This window comes from Capricornis sumatraensis, chromosome 4 (assembly GCF_032405125.1).
Source record: "Capricornis sumatraensis isolate serow.1 chromosome 4, serow.2, whole genome shotgun sequence".
Classification (NCBI taxonomy): Eukaryota; Metazoa; Chordata; class Mammalia; order Artiodactyla; family Bovidae; genus Capricornis; species Capricornis sumatraensis.
The window spans coordinates 18473135-18498243 of NC_091072.1; the positions used below are offsets into that span (position 1 = coordinate 18473135).

General features: G+C 40.5%; 1 protein-coding gene across 1 annotated transcript; it reads left to right on the plus strand.

Moving 5' to 3' along the window:
- Positions 1-871: 871 nt before the first annotated feature.
- On the plus strand, positions 872-24119 carry PPP2CB (protein phosphatase 2 catalytic subunit beta). Its single transcript, XM_068970345.1, has 7 exons — positions 872-973; positions 12949-13158; positions 14725-14898; positions 16796-16885; positions 17002-17163; positions 18824-18942; positions 23462-24119. The coding sequence occupies exons 1-7, from the start codon at positions 872-874 to the stop codon at positions 23532-23534; spliced, it is 930 nt and encodes a 309-aa protein (XP_068826446.1). The 3' UTR covers positions 23535-24119.
- The last annotated feature ends 990 nt before the right edge of the window (positions 24120-25109 follow it).

Below are 25109 nucleotides of genomic sequence, written 5' to 3' on the forward strand. Positions count from 1 at the left end.
TAAATGTGGTGAAGAATGCTGGAGCTGGAAGGGACAGCTGATTGATAATCACAGAGTAATCGATTCGTTTTTCTGATGCCTAAAGGGAGGATTCGAGATGTCGGTGCCCTACAGCTTGGTTAATGACAAAGCTAAGATATGGAAGAATTTACGTTTGTATCTGTTTAATAGGTAATGAACGCCGGCTATGGGACAGTGCTAGACTCTGGGGAGACTATGTGGTCAAGGAGAAGCACAAGCTTCCCAATTCTCTCTCCATAGCGCTAAAAAAGAAGAAGAAGAAGAAGAAATTCTCAGAGAAAAGAACGTAAAGGGAAAAGCGAGGAGAGACTGGTCTGGACCCGAGTGGAGAAGTACGATACAAAAGGGAAAAGCGAGACAGCGGCGCGCCCGTCGGCCTGTTTCTCCGCCGCGCCACACGGGGGCGCTGCAGGCCTTCTCGAGTCCCGGGCCCGGCGGCGCCGCCCGCTCGCCTTTTTTCCCGGCGGAAATGCCCGGGCGATGACGGAAAGCCGGAGGGAGGGGAGAGAAAGAGCGAGAGAGAAGGAGCCAGGGAGGCGAGAGCGGCTGGCGGGCGGCAGGCGGCGGGTGCCCATCCTCCGGCGGCAGCTGCGCGGAAGCCCCGCACGTCCCCGCGGCCTTCACCGACTCTCGGGGCGCGCGGGCCGGGGCGGGCGGGGGTCTCCCGGAGGCCGCGCGCTCGGAGCCGCCCGAGGGGCTTGGGCGGGGCGCGGGGTCCGCAGTGCCCGGCTCCTCCCTCCTCCGCCGGGAGCTGGCGGCGGCGGCGGCGGCGGGGGGCTAGGGGAGCGGCGCCCGGGGCTGGGGCGCGCGGGGGGCGGGAGGAGGCGGCGGCGGAGGGGCGGGGGCCGCCATGGACGACAAGGCGTTCACTAAGGACCTGGACCAGTGGGTCGAGCAGCTGAATGAGTGTAAACAGCTTAACGAGAACCAAGTCCGGACGCTGTGTGAAAAGGTGAGCGAGAAGAGGGGCGAGGTGCGGCCGGGGAGCCTCGGCTGGGTGCGGGGTGGGCGGTGCGGGGACCCCTCCTCTTTCCCCTCCCGGGCCGCCCGCCCGCCTTCATCCCGGGCACTGGGTCCAGGCGGAGCTGCGTCTCATGCTCGGCATCAGCCCCTGGGCGGGGCCGGGCCTTTCCAGGACCCCTCTCGGGACACAGCCCTTGGTTAGGCCCGGACCCCCCCACCCCCCCATCCCCGCACCGCTCCGGATCCAGACCTAAGGCGTCTGGGATGGGTGGGCGGGGGCTCCGTGGCACCTGGAATTCATCACCCAAGTGTGATTGTGGGGTGACCGGCGCTCTAGTGAGGATTGCTGACAACCCCAGCATTAACCCGGGCGGACTGGCAATCCCGAAGCTTCAGCCGCCAAGCAGATTAATCTCCTGCAGCCTCGTAATGGAAAGTGCACCGAAATGAGCCTGGGTGTTGTGAATTATCAACGCGCGTGGTAATAATAAACAGGCTTTTTCTCAGGTGACTCGGCCCTTCAAACATCGCTAATACTTGGTAACGCGTCAGGCATTTGTTTGTAGAGAGGTGGGTGTGATGGCAGACTGTGATTTTTTAAAATAGAAGTTGACTCTAGTTGAGACAGATGGTGGCTGGTCTTCACGTTGAGAGGCTCTTTGGAAGCAAAAATGTTTGATTTTTCAGAAACAAGACGGCAAGTCTTAAGTTTGGCAACAGTGCTTACCTGAAATGATAAGTGGGGTATGTGTTTCTCCTGGAGGGTAGCACTTTTCAGAAGGTTATTTCTGTTGCTGTTACATGTAAGGTTTTTTTTCATTTCCAAAAAGTAATAAAATATGCAGGTGGTTTACTGTTTTCAGTCGCTCTTGATTGTGTGATCGTAGACAATCTTCTGAATTCTGTATCCATTTTTTTCTTAACCACTGGAATTATTTTGGACTTTACATTTTTTCTCATTCATCTTTTATAGCCTAGACTATTTTTATGTAAAAAGGTCTCGTGGAGGAGTAACAAAATTATTTATTCTTTAATACTTTTGAATTGTTATGTATTTTTAAGCCATAATCCCTAAGACTTTCTTGATTTTGTTTGGAAAGCAGGATGCCTCAGAAAGGCATTGAAGGAAAGATTTTATTAATATTATTTATAGAGTACCCTTAAAATTAAATGTCTTAGGAATGGAAGAGTTAATACTAAGTTTAAAATAGTGTTTTATTTTTGAAATTAAGTGTAACGTTGTTTTGGGTCTTTATGTACTAACAATTTTTTTTTTTAAGTATAATGTTGCATTTAAGTGTTCAACAAACTTGTTCAGCTATAAATATACAATATTCTTTTTCAGGTTCTTTTTCATTATAGGTTATTACGTGACATTGGGTATAGTTCTCTGTGCTATACAGAAGGTTCTTGTTTCTTTTACATAAAGTAGTGTGTATATGTTAATCGCAAACTGCTAATTTATCTCCTCCCCATCCCCTTTTGGTAACCCTTAGTTTGTTTTCTATGTCTGTGAGTCTACTAAATAACTATTTATTGGTACAGGAGGATGTATTTCTGTAAATAGAACTACCAAAAAGTGGTATATTTGTGTTTCTGAGACAAATTGCTTATGGACTGCTTCAGGTTCTGGCTACATTCAGTTTTCTTGTGTGATAACCTGTAATTTCACGTTTTAAGATTGATGTTTTAAATCGCTGTCTCTCTTAGGCTTGACTGTCGGGTGAAATACCCAGTTGTGAAATTAGCTGAGTCAGTTAACCTCTCTGTGACTAGTAGACATAGACTTTAAGTGGTGGGCAAAGTTGGTAGTTGAATCAGTTTTTCCCTCTGACTGTCTGATAACTTTAAGACGTCTTTCGGGAGAAGAATGTTGCACCCCTCCTCGATCACACTTGATCCTTCATCACCTGAGCAAGCTTTCTGAATTTGTCCAGAGAGATTATTTTGACTTCAGCTCCTAAATAAATTGAACTGCCAGTCCCTAGGAACTTTGAGGTATATTTAAGCTTATATCTTACCCACTTTTTTCTCTGAATATTTGTACTTTTCCACCGAACACGAATTTTTAAGTGGCAGTGCTTTGTCATTTATCTTTATCCTCTGCTTTTGCCAGGGATGTGGAGGGCTGGAGCAGAGTGGCGTTCCCCCCGCGGCCCCTGCCCTTCTCAGCGGTGCTTAGTGTGGAGCCCCTTTCCAGCAGCTCTGGCAAACCTTTGTGGTGTTGATTTTCTGTCATCTAACCTTACAGCTCCATTTTACTTCCCTACCTCTGCCCTCCTTTTTCCTGCTGAGTGCAGCATTTGTTTATAATGGCCAGCCTGCATTCAGACCCTGGCTCCACAGCTTGATGGCTGCCCAGCCCTGCCCCTCCTACTCCTTATCGCTAAGGCTGGGGTGATCGCTGACCTCCTGGTTTGCTGACCTCCCGAGGCAGTTGTATTAAGACTCCACTGGAGTGAAGTCCTAACAAGAAATTTGCAGTAGATACTAAATGAAGAAAACAAAAAAAAAAACAAATGAAAAACAGACAAAAAAAACCCAGCTGTTCTGTCTTCTTTTAAGTGTCATCCTGTTTTCTTTTGGAAGAAGCTGCAAAATAAATGGATTTGTCGATGTGACTTCTCTGTGGAGAATGTACTTCAAGAGGGGTTTTCCATCTAGTGGCTCTAGAACTCTGAAAAATAGTTTCGTTATTTCTTGTGGTCCCTGTTACCTGAAGCACAGACTGCTGGGATTAGTAGTAGTTCCTCATTCGGTCTACTTAATATATGTTCTCCCCTTCCAGGTCAAGAATGGCAGGCATAAAGAAAGAATATAAGAGAAAATGAAAAGTTAAGCCTAATGTTTTAAAACTATAAAAATCACCTTTTTGTTTAATTTTTTGTGACTAGATTTTAGTTTTTTTAATATGATTTTTTTGGGAGTCTATTAGAAATATTATTCTATAGAAAGTTACATCATAGGATGGTGATTTCTCCCCCAAAATTAAATTTCTGTTCTAACCCAGATTGCCTGAATCACAAAGAAATCAGCTGAAATTAAAGACCAGAGTGGTACCAGGAAATAGCCCTGTTTTGAGGCAGTGGCGAAATAAAATCCATCCAAATGCCGATTGGAGAGTAACTATTGATTAAAAAATATATATGAGTATGAGTGATATGGTATGTCTGGCCTTCAAGTTTAGTTTCTGTCTAGAGAAAAACTGTTTGCATAAAATAGTTGAGACATGTCTTCCAAGAAGATGACCAGCTCTTAACATGAACTTAAATTAGCAGTCCAGGGGCTTCCCTGGTGGTCCAGTGGTTAAGACTCCTCCTTGCAGTGCAGGGGACACAGTGTCGGTCCCTGATCCGGGTCCCACACGCCACGGAGCGACTAAGCCTGTTAGCCACAACTTCTGAACCCACGTGCTGCAACCACTGACGCCTGCATGCTCTAGGGCCTCTGCTCTACAACAAGGGGAAGCCCATGTGAAGCAGCGAAGACCCAGCACAGCCAAAAATGAAATTTAAAATTTTTTAATTAAAAAAAAAAAAAAAAACGAGCAGTGGAACTTTGGGGCCAGTGGCACGTTTTGCCCCCTTAGTGTGTAGAGTGGTTGCTTCTGCGTTTGTGCACAGTGTGCACCGTGATGTATAAAGATAGGGTGCCTGGAGAGCCAGCCTGGCACAGCTGAGGACATTCTGTGACTAGAACTATATTTAACGTTTGGTAGAGTCTCAGGAGGAGACATTTTTAGGCTCTTCGACCTGATAAACTTTATTTTATGCTGTAGAACCTTGGTGATGATATTCTAAGCAGGGAGGGAAATTTTTGCCCATGTGTGTGCGAGCAGAGCTTTATGCTGATTATACAGTGGCTACTTAGAAACAGTTTGAGGTTTGTATAGATACATATGTAAATTATGTATTGGTCTAATGGATATGTTCCTGGGTCCTGGCCTCAGCCTTGAAAGAAGCAGAATTCTCTGTAGGGTATTACTTCACTGATGTGAAATAGCATGTGTAAATTCATGAATGCCTAAAACCATCTTAATGAAAATTAGGTCCTGGTAAAAATGATTTTTCTGAGTCAAGAAAAGCTCTCGAGTAGTTTTCTTTAATAGTTTGTACTTAAAATTGGTGTTAACAGCCAAAAAGCCTTGTTACTTTCATTTTAACTTCCCTTGAGCAAGTATTGGTGCCAGCTCTGGTGGCCCATTGATAGAGTTGAAAAGGCAGTGATGTAGAGGACGTCCCTGGTGGTCTGTTGAGGAAGCACCTGCCTTCCAGTTCAGGGGCGCCGTTCGGTCCCTGGTCAGGGAGCTAAGATCGCACATGCCGCAGCGAAACAGCCCACGAGCTGCAGCTGCTGAGCTCCCGCACCACACCCAGGACCTGACACGGCCGGATACAAATAAGTCATTCTTTTAATTCAGTGATCGAGATAGAGAGTAGCGTGTTTCTTTCTCACTATAACAAAAAATAGTATGACTATGCTGAAATACGAGGTTAAAACCCAGTATTGCCGACTGAACAAATCATTTTCCATGCTTGTCTAAGCCATCCTTCGTGTCAGACAGGTAAAGAAACTAAACCAGACTAGACTAGCATGAGCTACTGCTTCTGACTAGATAGCAGCCTTTTTAAAAATCAGTTCATCATTTCTCAGATGTCCATAGGATGTGTAAAATCATATTCACAGATAAAATGAAGATAATTATAAACCACTTTCACATGGAGTAGTTTTATTTGCAACCTATGTCATTTATTCTGCTTTGAAAATCTTGCAGAGATTTTTTTCTTCATTTTTTTTTTAGGACAAATGCTAAGAAGGACTTGGTGGATGGAGCCTTCTTTGATTAAAGGAAATCAAAATGCTATAAATTGAAGCTAAAATTAATACCAAAACAGTCACTGCATTTTAGACTATATAAACTATGTGTATTTCTTGGACTTAGTTTTTCTAACAAAAATGGCATTAAATTCACTGTTGTCCTTTCCTGGCAGTCCAGTGGTTGGGACGCCACACTTTCACCGCAGGGGATACCAGCTGAGTCCCTGCTCAGGGAGCCAGGATCCCGCATGCTGTGTGCTGCCAAAAAAAAAGATCCCTGTCATCTCTCCAAGAAGGCTAGTTCAGAGCTACAGCAGTGTTTCACATTTAGGTTTGGGCTTTCCTTGTATGTTGAAATTGAGATACAATTCGTATACTATAAACGTTTGCCCTATAAAGTGTACAACTCAGTGGTTTTAGTATATTCATAGTTTTGTGGTTATCTCTACCATATAATTCCAGGACATTTTCATCACTCCAGAAAATAAACCTTGTGCTCACTAGCAGTCACTCCTCATTCTTTCTTCTCCATCCCCTGGCGGCCACTGATGGACTTCTGTCTCTATGAATTTGCCTGTTGTAGACACTTTATGTCAGCGTCATCACGTGATACGTCATGTTTTGTGGCTGAATAACATTCCCTTATATGAATATAGCATGCGGTTGTTTTCATAATTAGGTTATTGCCATTAGAATTTGTTTCAAAGTTGAAAAAGTTACTTTTTCTGATTGAAAAAGTGCTTAATCGCCCAGTCGTGTCCAACTCTTCGTGACTGCATGGACTGTAGCCCGCCAAGCTCTTCTGTCCATGGGGGTTCTCCAGGCAAGAATATTGAGGTGGGCTGCATACTGTCCTCCAAGGGATCTTCCCAACCCAGGCATCAGTCCCAGGTCTCCTGCATTACAGGCGGATTCTTTAACATCTGAGCCATCAGGGAAGCCCATTGAAATAGTAATACTTTTTTTTTTTAATTTAAGTATCTCAAAAATGTAGGGAAGGAAACCAGCGGGCTCCACTGTTAAATGCACCTTCCCCTCCCATTACCGCCCTACCTCAGGGACAAACCTGAGGTTGTTTTCCAGGCTTTTGTTTTCTCTGTGCAAAAAGCCTGTGTTTTGTGGGCTAGGAAGGATGTTTGTGGTGTGCTGTTTTTATTAAAATGGGATCACAGTTATCCTAAAACCTTTTTAACCACACAGTGTCTTGTTCTGTGTACATATGCATGCCTCATTCTTCCTTAATTTTAACAGAGTATATGATTTTTTTCTTACTTGTGTTTCCAAGCTTGATATTACTTGGTATATAGACACTTGAGTGGCATCAAACTGAAAGAAAAAGTTTGTTCCATTAAAAAAAAAAAAAAGTCAATTCTCATTTACGGAAGAAACCTTGTAACTGTAGGAGGCCAGGCCACCATGCTTACATTAACCTTGCCCTGTAGGATTTAGAGGGCTTCCTTTGTGGCTCAGCTGGTAAAGAATCCACCTGCAACGCAGGAAACCTGGGTTCAGTCCCTGAGTTGGGAAGATCCCGGGGAGAAGGGAAAGGCTACCCACTCCAGTATTTTGGCCTGGAGAATTCCGTGGACTGTATAGTTCCTGGGGTCGCAAAGAGTCGCGCATGACTGAGTGACTTTCATAGGATTTAGAAGTTTATTTAATCTCATCTTTTTCAGAGATCACTCTGTTCTATGGCTTTCTTTAGATGAATTTGCCTAGGAGTAAGAGGTAATCACTTTTTAATAGCAGATGATTTATGTGTAAATAGAGGGGAAAGGAATTTGTATGCTGGCTATCCCAAAACCAAATTCAGTAGCTTTGTGGTATTTTGGCTCCAGTGATGGGCACCCGCACAGAAATAGAGATGTCAATAGCGTGTCACCTGTTGAGGGGCTGGGGAGACTTGACATTTCCATTTTCCATATTCTTAAAATATGGGTAGAGTAAAAATAAAGAATTATATGTGAATGTCATTTCCAAACTTTTATTTTTTCAGTTCTGTTCATAGATTTGACTTGACAGCAAAAGAAAGAATGTTTTAAGTGGGTGAGAAAACAAGTTTGAATGGGTAGGAATATAACAGTGCATGCAGTAATAACAGCTGTCTGCCTGGATGCATCTGGGCCAAGTGGCATTTTCCATCACCACGGTCCTGAAGGTCACAGTTTTAACTAGGTCTTATCAGAGTCTTGGGGATGTTCTTGATCTCTGTCACCTGTACAGTGTCACAAATCTTCGTCCATACTAATCACTTGAATCTATTTGTCACTTCCACTGTATAATCATAAGGGATTTGATATAGGTCATACCTGATGAAATGATCAAGACCATCCCCAAGAAAAAGAAATGCAAAAAGGCAAAATGGTTGTCTGAGGAGGCCTTACAAATAGCTATGAAAAGAAGAGAAGTGAAAGGCAAAGGAGAAAAGGAAAGATATACCCATTTGAATGCAGAATTCCAAGGAATAGCAGGGAGAGATAAGAAAGCCTTCCTCAGCGATCAGTGCAAAGAAATAGAAGAAAACAATAGAATGGGAAAGACTAGAGATCTCTTCAAGAAAATTAGAGATACCAAGGGAACATTTCATGCAAAGATGGGCACAATAAAGGACAGAAATGGTATGGACCTAACAGAAGCAGAGGATATTAAGAAGAGGTGGCAAGAATACGCAGAAGAACTGTACAAAAAAGATCTTCATGACCCAGATAATCACGATGGTTGATCACTCACCTAGAGCCAGACATCCTGGAGTGGAAGTCAGGTGGGCCTTAGGAAGCATCACTATGAACAAAGCTAGTGGAGGTGATGGGATTCCAGTTGAGCTATTTCAAATCCTAAAAGATGATGCTGTGAAAGTGCTGCACTCTAAAGTGTCAGCAAATTTGGAAAACTCAGCAGTGGCTACAGGACTGGAAAAGGTCAGTATTCATTCCAATCCCAAAGAAAGGCAATGCCAAAGAATGCTCCAACTACCACACAGTTGCAGTCATCTCACATGCTAGCAAAGGACTTCCCTGGTGACTCAGACCGTTAAGCGTCTGTCTACAATGTGGGAGACCCGGGTTCAATCCCTGGGTCGGGAAGATCCCCTGGAGAAGGAAATGGCAATCCACTCCAGTACTATTGCCTAGAAAATCCCATGGACAGGGCAGCCTGGTAGGCTACAGTCCATGGGCTTGCAAAGAGTTGGACACGACTGAGCGACTTCACTTTGACTTTTCACTTTCGTGCATTGGAGAAGGAAATGGCAACCGACTCCGGTATTCTTGCCTAGAGAATCCCAGGGATGGGGGAGGCTGGTGGGCTGCCGTCTGTGGGGTCGCACAGAGTCAGACATGACTGAAGCGACTTAGCAGCAGCAGCAGCAAGGCTATATATTGTCCCCCTGCTTATTTAACTTATATGCAGAGTACATCATGAGAAATGCTGGACTGGATGAAGCACAAGCTGGAATCAAGATTGCTGGGAGAAATATCAATAACCTTAGATATGCAGATGACACCACCCTTATGGCAGAAAGTGAAGAACTAAACAGCCTCTTGATGAAAGAGGAGAGTGAAAAAGTTGGCTTAAAGCTCAACATTCAGAAAACTAAGATCATGGCCTCTGGTCCCATCACTTTATGGCAAATAGATGGGGGAACAGTGGAAACAGTGTCAAAGTTTATTGGGGTGGGGCTCCAAAGTCACTGCAGATGTTGACTGCAGCCATGAAATTAAAAGACGCTTACTCCTTGGAAGAAAAGTTATGACCAACCTAGATAACCTACAAGCAGAGACGTGACTTTGCCAACAAAGGTCCAGCTAGTCAAAGCTGTGGTTTTTCTAGTAGTCATGTATGGATGTGAGAGTTGTACTATAAAGAAAGCTGAGTTCTGAAGAATGGATGCTTTTGAACTGTGGTGTTGGAGAAGGCTCTTGAGAGTCCCTTGGACTGCAAGGAGATCCAACCAGTCCATCCTAAAGGTGATCAGTCCTGGGTGTTCATTGGAAGGACTGATGCTGAAGCTGAAACTCCAATACTTTGGCCACCTCATGCGAAGAGCTGACTCATTTGAAAAGACCCTGATGCTGGGAAAGACTGAAGGCAGGAGAAGGGGACAACAGAGGATGAGATGGTTGGATGACATCACTGACTTCAATGGATATGAGTTTGAGTAAGCTCCGGGAGTTGGTGATGGACAGGGAAGCCTGGCGTGCTGCGGGCCACGGGGTTGCAAAGAGTTGGACACGACTGAGTGACTGAACTGAACCGAACTATCAGTCTTCATGCATGTTCAGTCATGTCCAAATCTTTGCGCCCTCATGGATTGTAGCTTGCTAGGCTCCTCTGTTCATGGGATTTCCCAGCCAAGGATACTGAAGCAGGTTGCCATTTCCTCCTCCAGTGGATCTTCCCCACACAGGGATAGAATCTGAGTCTCCTGTGTCTCCTGCATTGGCAGAAGGATTCTTTACCACTAATCCACCAGGGAAGCCCCTATCAGAGTCAGAGAGAGAATCAAACTTTGAGTTCTAAGTCACATTAAAGAAACACTCATGAGAATTACGTGCAGAGTTAAACAGTGTACAGAAAAGGGCTGGCATAGCAGCCCCGAGACCACTGTCTGTTTAAAAGCTGGGTGTCAAGGTTCTTGTTGGTGTCTGGAAACTTGGATTTGGGGAGGGTTCGCACCATTCCCTGTTGAGAATTGCCCACTGTGCCTAAACTGTTCATGCACACAGTGTGATTTATGCTGGACATGTGGTTTTCTTTGGATGTCTAGTACTTTGGTACATCATAGAGGGACCAGCTCCCCGTCTGGGCTCCGAGGCTGAAGAGCTTCCCTGTAACGGGCAGGTTGCACACGGGCGTCAGGTGTGTCTGTGCAGCTCCGCCGGGAGAGGACTCCTGAAGCCTGCCCTTGATTTGCTCGGGGCCGTGCCTCTGCGCCTTTTCCTTTTGCTGATTGTGCTGTGTCTGTTTTTACTGTCGTAAGTCATAGCCGTGAGTACACCTGTGTGCTGAGTTCTCTGGATCGTCTTTTGTGAATCACTAGCAAACCTGGGGCGCTTTTGGGGACCCCTGACACTCAGGGGTTTGTACATTGAGAATTCCAGCTGTCTACAGGTGAACTGTAACTTCTGCCAAGCCAGCCCACCCTTTGCTTGAAGGGACCCCAGAGTGATTGCAAAATAAGAGCACTTTACAATAAAGAGTGTGAGTTATAAATCATTTAGAAACATGAGGGATCTGTACCATAAAGATAAAAATTTGTCTGGCCTGATGAAGTACTTCAGTGCTATGTAGATAAAAGCTCAGGAAGTATTGCTGTTAATGTAAAGCAAACACACACTGTGAATCATGTCTCTTAACTCATCTTCATAGTTGTTTAAAACCTGTGCTGGGTTAAGATAACCATATGGCCTTAAAAGAACAGTTGAATTGGATAATATTTACATTTTGGTACTTTTTATTTCCATGTTTAAAATAAGGTACTGAAGATGTGTTTGTATGTGAAGGAGATTTCCTGTTTAGATTTGGAACCATCAGCTGAATGTTGAGGGTTTTTCCCAATAATAATAAATACAAGACATCAGGTCCAGGGACTTCCTTCATGGTCCAGTGGTTGACCACTTTCCAACGCAGGGGACGTGGGTTTGATCCCTGGTTGAGGAACTAAGATCCCACATGCCCTGGGGTAACTCAGCCTGTACACCACAAAGAGCCGGCACAGCCAAAAAAAAACCAAAATAGACATCAGGTCCAACTGAACTCTGATTTATGTTCCTCAGTTTGATTTGTTTTTCCTGAACAAAATTAGGAAGCTATTTTTATGGACTAAACTTGATAAAAATGCCGTTTCATTTGTAAACTTGGACATTTCTGAGCCATTTGTCAAACCTAGGAGATACTTGATAATCTCTAAAATTCCCTTCAGTGCTAATTGGAATTACACCTTGCAGCAGCTCTGCCCTCCTCCTTGCCCCATCCCAGTGACTGACTGGGCAGCAGGGAGCTCGTGTCTCAGTTGGTACATCTCCTTTTACCATATCTGCTCATTACTTCAGAGGATTTTTTCATTTACTTTCTGATTCTGGGCTCTTATTAGGAAAAGTTGTTAGATAAATGAGGTGTCATGAACTTGAACTTAGTCAATATATTTAATTTGTCACTGTTTATATATAAATTCTGTACTTTAGGGCCTCCAAACAGTAACTTGAGTCATTAAATATAGAATAGTTGAAATAAAGTTGAAAATTGTCCTATGAGTTGCTGTAAGGTGTTTGTGAAAGAATTAGAATAATTGTGACTTTTTCTTTAATATTGATATTTGTTAACCTATAAATAATATTGTTCGTTTAAAAAAACCAGCTTTGAGGTGAAATTTCTATGCAAGTCTGATTGTGAGTGTTCAGTTCACTGGCTTTTAGTACATTCGTAAATATGTGCATCCATCACTGCCCTATTAGAATATTTTCATTACCCCTAAAAGAAATCTCTTGCCCCTTAGTTATTACCCCTCAGCCCTACCTAGGCAGCCCTGATGTTCTATCTTTGCAGGTTTGTCTGTTCCGAACATTTCACATCAATGGAGTCATCCAATATGACCATTTGTGACTGTCTTTCACTTAGTATGTTTTCAAAGTTAATAGCGTGTAATCAGTCTTTCATTGCTTTTATTATTGGATAATACTCCATTGAACAAATAATACCATTATTTATTCATTAGTTAGTGGGCTTTGAGGTGGTTTCCGCTTTTTGTCCATTGTGCGTAATGCTGCCATGAGCATGTGTCAGCTGCAGTTTTCGCCTCTCGAGTCTCTGTCTAGGGATGGAATTGCTGGGTGACACGGTAGTTCTGTGTGTAGCACTGGGAGGAGCTGCTGGACTGTTTGCCACAGCAGGTGTACCGTTTTAGATTCCCACCAACACTGTGAACGTTCCCAGCTTCTCCACATCCTCAAAAACACTTGTAATTCTTTTTTATCGAGCCATCCTATGATGTGTACAGTCGTCTCTTCTTGTGGTTTTAGTTCTACGATTTTATAGTGCACATTTCAGTTGATTTTTTTCCTCCACATTTTCTTAAATAGACAAGAAGTGATGCCTTCAGATTTGTGAGAGAATCTTCTTTTTTAATTGTTGATTTCATTTCTTTAACAGGCTAAGGAAATTTTAACAAAAGAATCAAATGTACAAGAGGTCCGTTGTCCTGTCACCGTCTGTGGAGATGTGCATGGTCAATTCCATGATCTTATGGAGCTCTTCAGAATCGGTGGGAAGTCACCAGATACAAACTATCTGTTCATGGGTGACTATGTAGACAGAGGTTATTATTCTGTGGAGACGGTAACTCTTCTTGTGGCATTAAAGGTATGACTAATGAAATTCATTTTTTTTTCCCAAGCTTTAAATCAGCAAAAGACAGAGTGGGCATTGTATATCGTAATGTTCTAGTTTATGGTCCATTCATTTTATAGCCCCTTAAAATAATAGTTGATTTTACATCTTTTGGGAGAAAGATATGAAAATTATGCATTAAACTTCTCTTGCCTACTTCTGGTAAATTATTGCTATAGGTAGTAATCCATAGCTAAAGTCTTAAAATCATTTTTAATCAACTTATCCCACATATATAGTTAATTGATACTCTATTTTTAAAATTCTTGCCTTGAGAAATCTGTTATTTCTGTCTTTTCTATTTTTACTGTCATTTAATGCATATCTTCATCATGTCACTTTAATTAGTACAGTAATGTGGTAACCTACATTTCTCTCTCCAAGACCTGACCTCTCCAAATCTACCTTGCATATGCTGCCAGATTAAATCTCTCATTTAACTTTCATCTTACTTCAGTGTTCCCAACTCTTCAGTGATTTTGTGTTACCTTTAGAATCAAGCTTACGTTCCTTGACTGATCCTGTACTGTCTAGCCTGAATTTGCTGGTCAGAGTTGGTAGCATAAACTTTTTGCCTCAAATCAGAGAGTTTAAATGTGCTGTCTGTCTCCAACTACTTCCTTATCTGATTTCTTCAAAAGATTGGTCTCTCTTATTTCTTACCCCTCTGCCACAACGCGGCTCAAGTCCTACTGCTCCATGTTAGCTTTCCTCTTTTTTCTCTAGATTATCGTGAAACTGGCTCTCACATCCCTTATTTATGTCACATAGTGGTTTATTGCCTTGTTTTATTTATTTCCCATCCTTCCTTAAGTGAAATTAGTCCCCAACCAGCAGAATTCATGTATTATATTTCTGTGGAACTGGCATCTGGCTTTGAACTCTGTGCTCAGTGTTGGACACACAGTGGTTGCTTAGTAAATATATATGAAATATGCACCTGCAGCTTTTTGGTTTACAGAATCTGATGCTTTTTCATACTTCTTACCAGACACATTCCTAACTAAAAATTATGCCATAAAGTAGATCTCTATGTTCTGTCATGGAAAGGAAGCTATAAATACATTTGAAATTTTGCCCAGATTTTTCAGGGCCTGTTTTTGTGTTTTGTTGGCAAATACATTCTTCCTGTGGGAAATAAAAAGGAGGAAGAGTATGTAGAGTTCATCTCAAGTCCAGATCTCTGGTCTGTGTCCACTGAGCATTAAAAAGTCTTAGTGTTCTGGAAAGACTGGGAAGACTAATGATAATTTGAGTATGAAAAAAGGGTTAGAGACAAAGAATCAGGTACAATTATCAGTTAAATAAGGAATTCCAGCGAGGGGAGTACGAGTACATAGTAATGAAGAAAGATGACCATAAAAAAATATTCAAAGTAATCAAGAGGGGACCTAGTGATGAATAAGACAGTTTTTTATTCTGAAAAAGAATTAACATTTAATGTATTGGCCATTAAATGAAGTGGGTCAGAGGTTAATGTGCTTAACTAACACTAGTAGCTACCAGGTATACCATGGGTTCCTTTTCCTTTCCCTCCAGGTGCGTTATCCAGAACGCATTACAATACTGAGAGGAAACCACGAAAGCCGACAAATTACCCAAGTATATGGCTTTTATGATGAATGTCTGCGAAAGTATGGAAATGCCAATGTTTGGAAATATTTTACAGATCTCTTTGATTATCTGCCACTTACAGCTTTAGTAGATGGACAGGTATGTATGTGGGGGTGGATAAAAGATGTTTATTAGTAATTTAGGGTCTAGGTTTATGTGACATTCTTTCTGCATCTCCCTGGCCTTTTCTGTGTCTTTAAGTTTCAGAACAGGGCATTGGGTAAGTTTTATGTGAGACAGCAAATCCTTTTTTTCATCCTTCTTCTCCTTCCTGCTTCCCTTTCCATCTATTGATCCATCTATTTATACACCATGTGTTAAGTGACAGTCTGATTCTAAGTAATCGGACAGATCGCCCTCCTTGGAAACTTTCACAGTCTTCTACTAACACTCATAAGATAAAAATTATTTCCAGATAGCCAAGTGGAAATATGGTGCAAACTGAAACTTTTAGATGTTGTAAGGGATGCAATGCAGGGAAATGCATTTATTTATAAATCACATTTTATCTGTAGAAAAATAGAAAAGAAATGTAAAATAAACATTTAATTCAAAGAGTGAAACAGTAAATAAATTTAAAGGGTTAATTCAAAATAAAAGCAGAAATGGATACCAACAAATAGAGTTGATGAATATAGCCAAAAGCAAGTTTTGAAAAGTCTGTTTGGGAAACGTAGAAACTGATCCAGAAAAAGAGGAGGAGGTCGCATAAAACACTGGGATTGAAAAATGAAGCATTACTGATAAGTATGGAGGTACTTGGATATCACAGGTATAGCTTTACTTCAATAAACTTGAAAAGATAGGTGAAATTTATTATGGCAGAATATTATTAAACTGCTTTGAAGAATTTAGACCAATGTAAATAACTACCAGGCTAAGAAAAAACTGAAGAGTAACCAGATCTAGATAGTTTTATAGGCAGTTTCTACCAAACCTTTAAGAAATACAACATTTCCATGTTTTAGAGCTTAGGAAAAGATGGACAGCTTAAAACTCTGTAAAGCTAGTATAGCCCCAACATAACGTCAGACGTGGCAAACACAGAAAGATAAAATTGGACCAAAACCATCTGAATGCTGTATCTTTGAAGCTCAGTTAAGGAGTGAAATAGCATTAATTGGATTGAGAAAAAAAAAACGATACTTATAAGCAAGACATAGAAACCTCTTCAAAATCAGGAGGAAAGTGTCCTCTAAAACTTTATTATTATTATCTCTGACTAAGAATCCCTGGAGGCTGGACCTGGGAGTACTGTCTCCCCTCCCTCCCACCAAATCTTTTATTTTTCAATTTTGTTTTTGTAAGTCTAGCCAATGCACTGAGCAGTAAAAAAAATTAAAAGGTATAAATGTTGAGAAGTGAAAGTGAAAGTCGCTCAGTCGTTTCCAACTCTTTGTGACCCCCATGGACTATACAGTCCATGGAATTCTCCAGGCCAGAATACTGGAGTGGGTAGCCTCTCCCTTCTCCAGGGGATCTTCCCATCCCAGGGATCAAACCCAGGTCTCGTGCATTGCAGGCAGATTCTTTACCAGCTGAGCCACAAGGGAAGCCCAAACATTTGAGAAGAAAATAACAAAAATATATTTGAAGGCAACATGATTATGTACTCAGAAAACTCTTAAAAAACTGACAGGCTGTTTTATTAGAATCATTAACAGGCATCAGTAGGATCTTTGCTGTAAGAAAAATTTTTATCTGTCAGCAGTAACCAACAGAAAAGGTAACGGTGGGTGGTCACAAGCACAGAAATTGCATTCTAGAGAAAGCAGAAACACACTACATAAAATACCTAGGATTATAAAGAAAAAAGACAGAAGAAATAGATTTAAATATTAACTGCTTTCTCCGACAGTGTTTTTTTTTTTTATTGTATTTTATAAAATTTTCCACTGTGAATATTATGAAAGATTATTTTGAAAAGAAAAGCTACTAAGATTGATATTTAGCATTTAATAAAACAAGTTCATTTTCTTTTTAAATTCCCAAACAGATATTCTGCCTCCACGGTGGCCTCTCTCCATCCATAGATACACTGGATCATATACGAGCCCTGGATCGTTTACAAGAAGTTCCACATGAGGTGAACTTAAACTTAGTTTTAATGAAAAAGAAAGATATAACCACGTTGTGGTAACCCTAGGTTAGTCACCTGTGAGTGCTGATGAGGTATGCTTTGTGCTCCATTTTCTTTGCCAGGGCCCAATGTGTGATCTCTTATGGTCGGACCCAGATGATCGTGGTGGGTGGGGTATTTCACCACGTGGTGCTGGCTACACATTTGGACAAGATATTTCCGAAACGTTTAACCATGCTAATGGTCTCACACTGGTTTCTCGCGCTCACCAACTTGTAATGGAGGTATGTCCTTCTCCTGTAGGATGGTGATCTTTGCTTCCAATAACTGTTTCGATAGTAAGGCTCCATGACTTAGAATGTCAGAAACATCCCTCCCCATTACCTAAAGGAAAGGAGAAAAAACTTGGCTCCTTTTAGCAAGTAAGGCAAATATTGTTGACCAGAGCAAAATTGTAACTCACTTTAAGACTTAGAGAAAAGTTGCAAAAATAGTAACAAAAAAATTCTTTGTATCCTACACTCAGATTCCTTGAGTATACTTTAATGTTTGCTTCATAATTCTGTCTCTCCCTTCCTGTTCCCCTTCCCCCTGACTTTTGAACTGTTCCAATGTTAGTTGCAAGTGAAATGCTCCTTCACATCCAAATTTCCATGTGTATTTTGTAAGAATAAGGACTTTCTCCTAAATAACTACGGTATACTTAATCACAGTCTGGAAATTTTCATTGAGAAAGTACTATTATCTAAATACTTCATTCAAATTTTTTTTATCTCACCAATGTCCTTATAGCAAAATTCAACTGTATTTGTGCGTGTAAGTCTAATATAGGCTTATGCTGTATTCAGTCCCCTTTGACGTGGACATAATTCCTCAGATTTTTTGTTTTGGATAATCTTGACATTTTTAAAGACTACCAGCATTTTGTTTTGTAGAAATCGCCTTTGTCTGTGGTTTGGCTGATGTTTCCTTATGATTCAGGACAAGCATTTTTGGCGGGCATATCACAGTATGATATGATGCTTGTATCCTTCTCGGCACATCATAGCAGGTCATGAGATCCGGCCCACTGCTGGTGGCATTAGCTTGGATCACTTAGTGAAGGTGGTGCCTGCCAGATTTCTCTACCATGATGTTAAACTATTTTTTTAAACACTAAAGGAATATAAATAGCATATAATCCTTCCAAACCAGTAGAGAGTGGCTTCAGGATGTTAGAAAAAACTTCTGTAATCCAATAGAGTCAGGTAGGGTAACAGCATGGTAAATAAAGAACATGAATTCATGTGGTAAAGATAAACCTAATTCTATCAGTCATCATAAGGAATGTGAATGGATGAAAATTTGTACTTCCCTAAAATGCTGAGACCTTCAGATTGGAGACATAATCAGAATTCATCTGTTATTTGGAATTTACCTAAAACATAATGATACCATAGACCAGAAGTACAGGGATGGAAAATGGTGTATCAGTATATCAATTAGATAATTATCCAAAGTATAGCTAATAATATGAACAAGGCTTTAGATACGTATAAATAAAAAGAAGGCTTCACTGATGAAAACTGATCTGGTTCTACGGGAGGGAATAATTGTAAATTTTAGTTTACCTAGTAATACAGTCAAAATTCATAAAGCAAAAGTTGACATAATTTATGAGGAGGAATTGAGACCTCTTCCATCATTGTGGGAGGAATCTGAATACACATCCTAGCCCTGATCTCAAACATCGATTAAGCAGAAAAAGGTACTGAACCCTAAGTAACAGAACCCTGTGTCTGCAGGTGAGCCTCAGTGCAGATGTCTAGTGTAAAAGATGGGCACCACATCAGGTGCACACAGAACGCTTGCAGCCTTCACGTTTTCGAAGGTTACCTCTGTCAGTATGACAGTTTTATGGTGAAACACTGATTTTGATGGGTCGGTTTTTTTTTTATATTGCAGGGATACAATTGGTGTCATGATCGGAACGTGGTTACCATTTTCAGTGCACCCAATTACTGTTATCGTTGTGGGAACCAGGCTGCTATCATGGAATTAGATGACACTTTGAAATATTCCTTGTAAGTACCTTTAAATTTTAATTGTATGGAATCACTTTTAGAAGGAGAACTATAATGTAGATTATGAAAATTAGAGGTAGAAGATTTCTGGTTTTGGATTAGTGGGCTAAGAAACATAGCAAACCCTCTCCCCAGCAGAAACCACCATTGGACTAGAGAATGTGACATTAAACTGTTATTTCACGTTTTTGATATTTGTCCTAAATGTATACAGCAAATGTAGACACACTGATTCTAGAAGATCTGCTGACTCTCAGCATAACACCAGAGTCTGTGGAATTTGAGTCACAGTGTGTTTGTTCTCTCCCCTGTTTCCAGATCCCTGGTACAGAAGCTACTCCGTAGGTGTGGCCAAGAAGATGGGGCTTCTCCCCCGACACAGGCAGATGCCAGCATATCTCAGCCTCCCCAGTCTGGTTCTGCTCAGTCAGTCTGGCTGAGACTTCTTTCCCCTACCTGGTCCTAGGGTGGAGGCTTTATTCCACTTGTGCATGTTAGGAGCAGAGAATGCTGTATCCCTGATTCTTGCCAGCACCTGCTCTAGAATAGGAGATGCCACTAAGAAGTGGGCCTTCATACCTGCCTGCATCTCTCAACAGTGAAATAAAAGTTCTGTTCAGAAAGATGCAGAAAAAAGTTCCTCACCTTTGCCTGAGGGGACTGACCTCACTTAGAACAGAGGGTCAAGAATTGCAAGCCTAAGTATTGTGTGGAAGACAATGGGTAATATGGTGGAGACCAATAAAGAAGGCTCTATAGCTCCCACAATATTAGTAGCAATAAGCAAGAGAGGAAAGCAAGGAGAACTTTAACAGATAAAACCAGGAAAAGAGAAGAAGAGCTTTCCTGAGATCATCACAGTCAACTCTGGGAGAAAAGAAGGCTGTACTCAGTTAGTAGGCTGTATGGACACAGGAGTAGTCAGACGCATCACGGTCAAAATGCTGAGAGTCTAAAAGAAGAAATCCTGGTGACAGAAAGAGAAAAATGACTTAGAAAAGAGTACCTCAATGGAGTAATCAGCTGACATCACCTCAGAGAGGCAATGAAACTTTCTTAAAGTGCTAAAAATAAAACAACCCAGGTCATATCCAGCACAACTTCAAAGTGAATGCAAAAAGGGCATACTCAGATAAACAGAAATGGAGAGAATTGCGTGCTAGCAGACCTGCCATACAAGATATACTTTCAGCACTTAAGGCTGAAAGCAAGGGACACCAGACAGTAAGTCTGCTACACACAGAAAATAGTAATTGTACCTTCTTAATGAGTTTAAAAATCAGTTGCATGACACAGCATGGATGTATTTATAGTATAGTTGAACTTATAAGTAATGGAATGTACAGAAATGTAGATTTGACAGTAACAGCACAGAAGAGGTTGAGGGGAACAAAGCTGTACTAAAGTAAGGGCCACCAGATGGTAAATTTGAATTAACGGAAGTATATGAAGAAAAAATGAGAAAGATATTTAACAAAATCTATAAATGTATACTCTCCTCTCTCGGCTTAAGGTTGTAAGAGTATGTAAAATAGTAATTATATAGTATTATATATAATTTAGGGGTTTGTAACATATATACTCTATAAGATCAGTAGCAAAAAAAAGGAAGTGGAAATGGAAAGGAGCTATATGCTATCTAGGAGTGAACACCTCTTAATTCACTAGAATTTACAAATCTGAAGTAGAATTTTACAAGTTGTATAGTCTAGGTTCTAGAGCAACTGCTAATAAAAATAAGTGTACAGTTATTAAGGAATTTAAATAGTATGTTAGAAAATAATATTTTACTACAAAGAACACAGAGCAGGAACCAAGAAACAAAAGGCATAATTTAAAAAAGGAAAATGAGTTGATATCAGTAGTACCGAATGAGTCATCAACACAATGGTATCAAAGGGCAGAAATTATCAAGCTGATGTTTTTGTTTTTAAATCTCTAGTTTTATAATGTCTATAGGAAATATAACTTATATTCAAAAACATGAATAGGTTAAAAGAAGCATGATGAGAAAAGATATGCTATGCAAATAGGAACCACAGAAGTGCTGTACTGGATATACTAATATCAGACCAAATAGATTTCAAAACAAAAATTGTTACTAGACATGAAGAAGTGTATTTCACAGTGATCAAGAGTCTGACTATTAGGGAAATATATCACAAAGATATGCACTTAATAGTGGAGCCTTGAAATACATGGAGCAAAAACAAACAGAACTGAGAAAGAAACAGACAATTCAACAACAATAGCTGGAGATTTCATTATGCCACTTGGCAATAACAGAAGTACACAGAAGACTAGCAAGAAAATAGAGGACTTGAGAAACATTTTACCTCACATCTACAGAACTCTGCACCCGGCAACAGCAGAACAGTCTTCTCAAACACACCTGGAACATTGTCCAGTACTGACCGTGTGTTTGGCTGTAAGCCAAGCCTCAGTAAATTTAAGAAGAATGGGATCATACAAAATATATTCTCCAAACATGGTTGGATGAAATTAGAAATCAATAGCAAAAACTAGGAAAATGTATAAATAGGTAGAAATTAAGACACTCCTAAGTAACCTTTCAGGTAGTCAAAAAGAAAATGAGATGAGTGAAAATGAAAACAGTGTACCAAAACTTACGGGATATCCCAGTGGAAGCAGTGTTTTCAGAGAAATTTATGGTAGTAAATGCCTATATTAGAAATCAGGTAGAATTAGAAGTTGACAGTCTGTAACCCGGAAGAGGGCTTTCACCAGAACTCACTCATGCTGGTACCCTCATCTCCAAATCCAGCCTCCATAACCTACCTTTACATCTTATGGACCTAGAAAAAGAAGAGCAAGTTAAAGTTATTGCAAGCATATGGAAGGAAATAAAGTTAGTGGTGGAAATTAAATAGAAAAATAGTGAAAACCAGTGAAACCAAACGTTGTTTCTTATTGATAGAATTGAAAAGCCTTAAGTAGATTGGCCAAGAAAAAAAAGAGTTGAAGACCCATCATTAGCAAAATCTGCACAAGCCTTACTGAAATAAAGAATTGTAAGGGAATACAAGGAATAACTTGGGGGGCAAATTAGGTAACTAGGATAAAATGGATGAATTCCTAGAAAGACAAAAAGAAAAACTACCAAGACTGACTCAGAAGTAGAAAACTTCAATAAACTTGAAGCAAGTGAAGAAATTGAATTAATAATTTTAGGACTTCCTACTAAGAAAAGCCCAAGCCCAGTTGGCTTCAGTTGTGAATTGACCAGATGATTAAAAAAAGGAATTAGCACCAAGCCTGCACAAACACCTCCAAAAAACAGAAGAGGAAGGATTACTTCCTCACCCATTCTTTAAAGATATTTCCCTAACACCAAAATCAAAGACATTTTAAGAAAACTACCGACTATAGTCTTTATGCATATATAGATGCAAAAATTTGCAACAAAATAGTAACCAAGTCCAGCAGTATATAAAAAGGATTATACACTGACCGAGTGGGATGTATCCTAGGATTGCAAAGTTGGTTCAGAATAGGAAAATCAGTTTTTACAATGCTGCTGCTGCTGCTAAGTCGCTTCAGTCATGTCCGACTGTGCGACCCCATAGATGGCAGCCCATCAGGCTCCTCCGTCCCTGGGATTCTCCATGCAAGAACACTGGAGTGGGTTGCCATTTCTTTCTCCAATGCATGAAAGTGGAAAGTGAAAGGGAAGTCGCTCAGTCGTGTCCGACTCCTAGGGACCCCACGGACTGCAGCCTACCAAGCTCCTCCGTCCATGGGAGTTTCCAGGCAAGAGTTCTAGAGTGGGTTGCCAGTGCCTTCTCCAAGTTCTTATAATAAACCATATTAATAAAGGGCAGAAACCACATGATCTTCTCAGTAAGGCCAGAAAAAGCCATTTGTCAAAATCCAGCACCCTTTCACAATAAAAATGCAGTTGACCCCTGAAGGACACAGATTTGAACTGCATGAGTCCACTTATACGTGGTTTCCTGTTTTAGTACTCTAGTATTACAGGATCCTTGGAACCACAGGTAGGAACCACATATACAGAGGGCTTGGCTATAAGTTATACTCGGATTTTCAACTGCAGAGGGTCGGGACCCCAACCCCCACCTCTTTCAAGGGTCAGCTGTGCTCACCTAGTCAAAGAAGGGAACTTTCTCATCCTGATAAAGGTCATCTACAAAACCCCCACAGCTAATTTCATCATTCTTAATAGTGAAAGACTGAATGCTTTTCCCTTAAAATCTAAAACAAGCATGTCTGCTCTCATTGCTTCCATTCAACTGAATGTAATATTACAGACCTCTTATGTCAGATGTGAGCCAGACAGCTTCTTAGCTTAAATCTTCACTGTAGCTCAGCTGGTTTTATGGACGAGAACACTTGCAGTGACTTACCCAGGGTCATAACAGAGAAGGCGAGAGACGAGCACTGCTCTTTCTGCCTCAATGTCTGTTCTTAATTGATTTGTTTGCCTGCAAAGTCAAAACCTGTAACCAGTTGCTTTCTCTCTTTTTTTTGCCATTTATAGCCTTCAGTTTGACCCAGCACCTCGTCGTGGAGAGCCTCATGTGACCCGGCGCACCCCAGACTACTTCCTGTAAATCTCCCTTGGGAAAACCCGCCTTTGTATGTGGAAGTATATCTGGCTTTATATATATATATATATATATATATAAACAAAACAACAAAAAAAGCAACAGTAATCTATGTGTTTCTGTAACAAATTGGGATCTGTCTTGGCATTAAACCACATCATGGACCAAAATGTGCCGTACTAATGATGAGCGTTCAGCACAATTTGAGACTGAAATTAGTTCAACACTATTCTAGATCGGTCGGTCTTAACAGTTTGCCTGCTGTATTTGTAGTAACCATTTTCCTTGGGACTGTTCAAGCAAAAAAGGTAACTAACTCCATCTCTTGTACTTACTGGGAAATTTTAGTTGAGAGTGTTTAACTGGCATGGATTAATAGGGTTGGATTTTTATTTTTAAGAAAAATTCACAAGCTAACTTCCACTTAAGTCATTACCATTTATTTTATTGAAATGTATAATTAACTGAAAAAAGGATTCTTGGGAGTACGTTGTCATAACATTTAGAGATTTCCCTTCTTTAAAAATAAATTACTGTTTTATGTTGATCTGCATATTTCTGTATATTTGTCATGATAGTGCTTGCATTCTACTTGGTGTACTGAGCAAATAAACTTCCTGTTTTAAACAAAAACATGCTGAGTTACTGTGGTACACTTTAAGTGAACATTTTACCTGCTCGAAATTTCAAGATCTCTTACCTGTAATAAATAGTTGTGTTGAGGTACTTTAAATGTGGTGTTCTTTGTATAGAACTTATTTTCAGAAGAAAAAATTTTGATAGTACCTGATAACTTTTAGGCCATAAAAGATTATTATTTGTAAACATCATCTCATTAGGTAATTTGTATTATGCAGATTTTTTTAAAGTCTTTATTGAATTTGTTACAGTATTGTTTCTGTTTTATGTTTTGGTTTTTTGGCCATAAGCTATGTAGGATTTTAGCTCCCACGTGAACCTGCAGCCCCTGCATTGGAAGGCGAAGTCTTAACCACTGGACCACCAGGGAATTCCCCCTGTTATTCATATTTTAAACTATAGATTATATGCTAAAACTGTAGGATAACATATGGCTGAGTAGACTCTTTTACCTTTTAATCTAGAAATGAGAATAATCTCCAGATAAGCTTTAGTACAACTAGTAGGACTAGTTAAGTGTATAGTGTAAATCCCAAGTAGTAGAAAGGAAAATACAGTCGTTATGTGCTGTGAGGGAGGAAGAAGGGGGGGGGGAGGAATTGAATTTTTTTCACCTTTATATAAGAAAATGACATGGTAAAAATAGGTATAAACATCTCAAAATTATAATCAATGTAAATGAACTGTATTTTCTAGTTGAAAGACAAAGGGTCAAGTTTGATTTTTTTAGAAAATTACAGCTGTATGACTGATTGTCAGACACATACAATAGCAAATTATTTGGATAGGTTGAAATTAAAGACATTAGACCAAGAAAAGATGCTAAAAAGGGAAATCTGGAGTAGCTATATAAATTTATTTAAAACAGTTGGAGACAATTTTAAGAGTATAAGATCAATACAAGTTGAGTTAACACATAATTTAAACTTATATGCACATACC

Excerpts from the sequence above, each read along its gene's own strand:
- PPP2CB (XM_068970345.1), top strand. The coding sequence starts at position 872 with ATGGACGACAAGGCGTTCACTAAGGACCTGGACCAGTGGGTCGAGCAG. Across the intron at positions 17,164-18,823 it reads CTCACCAACTTGTAATGGAG|GGATACAATTGGTGTCATGA; the intron begins GTATGTCCTTCT and ends TTTATATTGCAG. Across the intron at positions 18,943-23,461 it reads GACACTTTGAAATATTCCTT|CCTTCAGTTTGACCCAGCAC; the intron begins GTAAGTACCTTT and ends TGCCATTTATAG.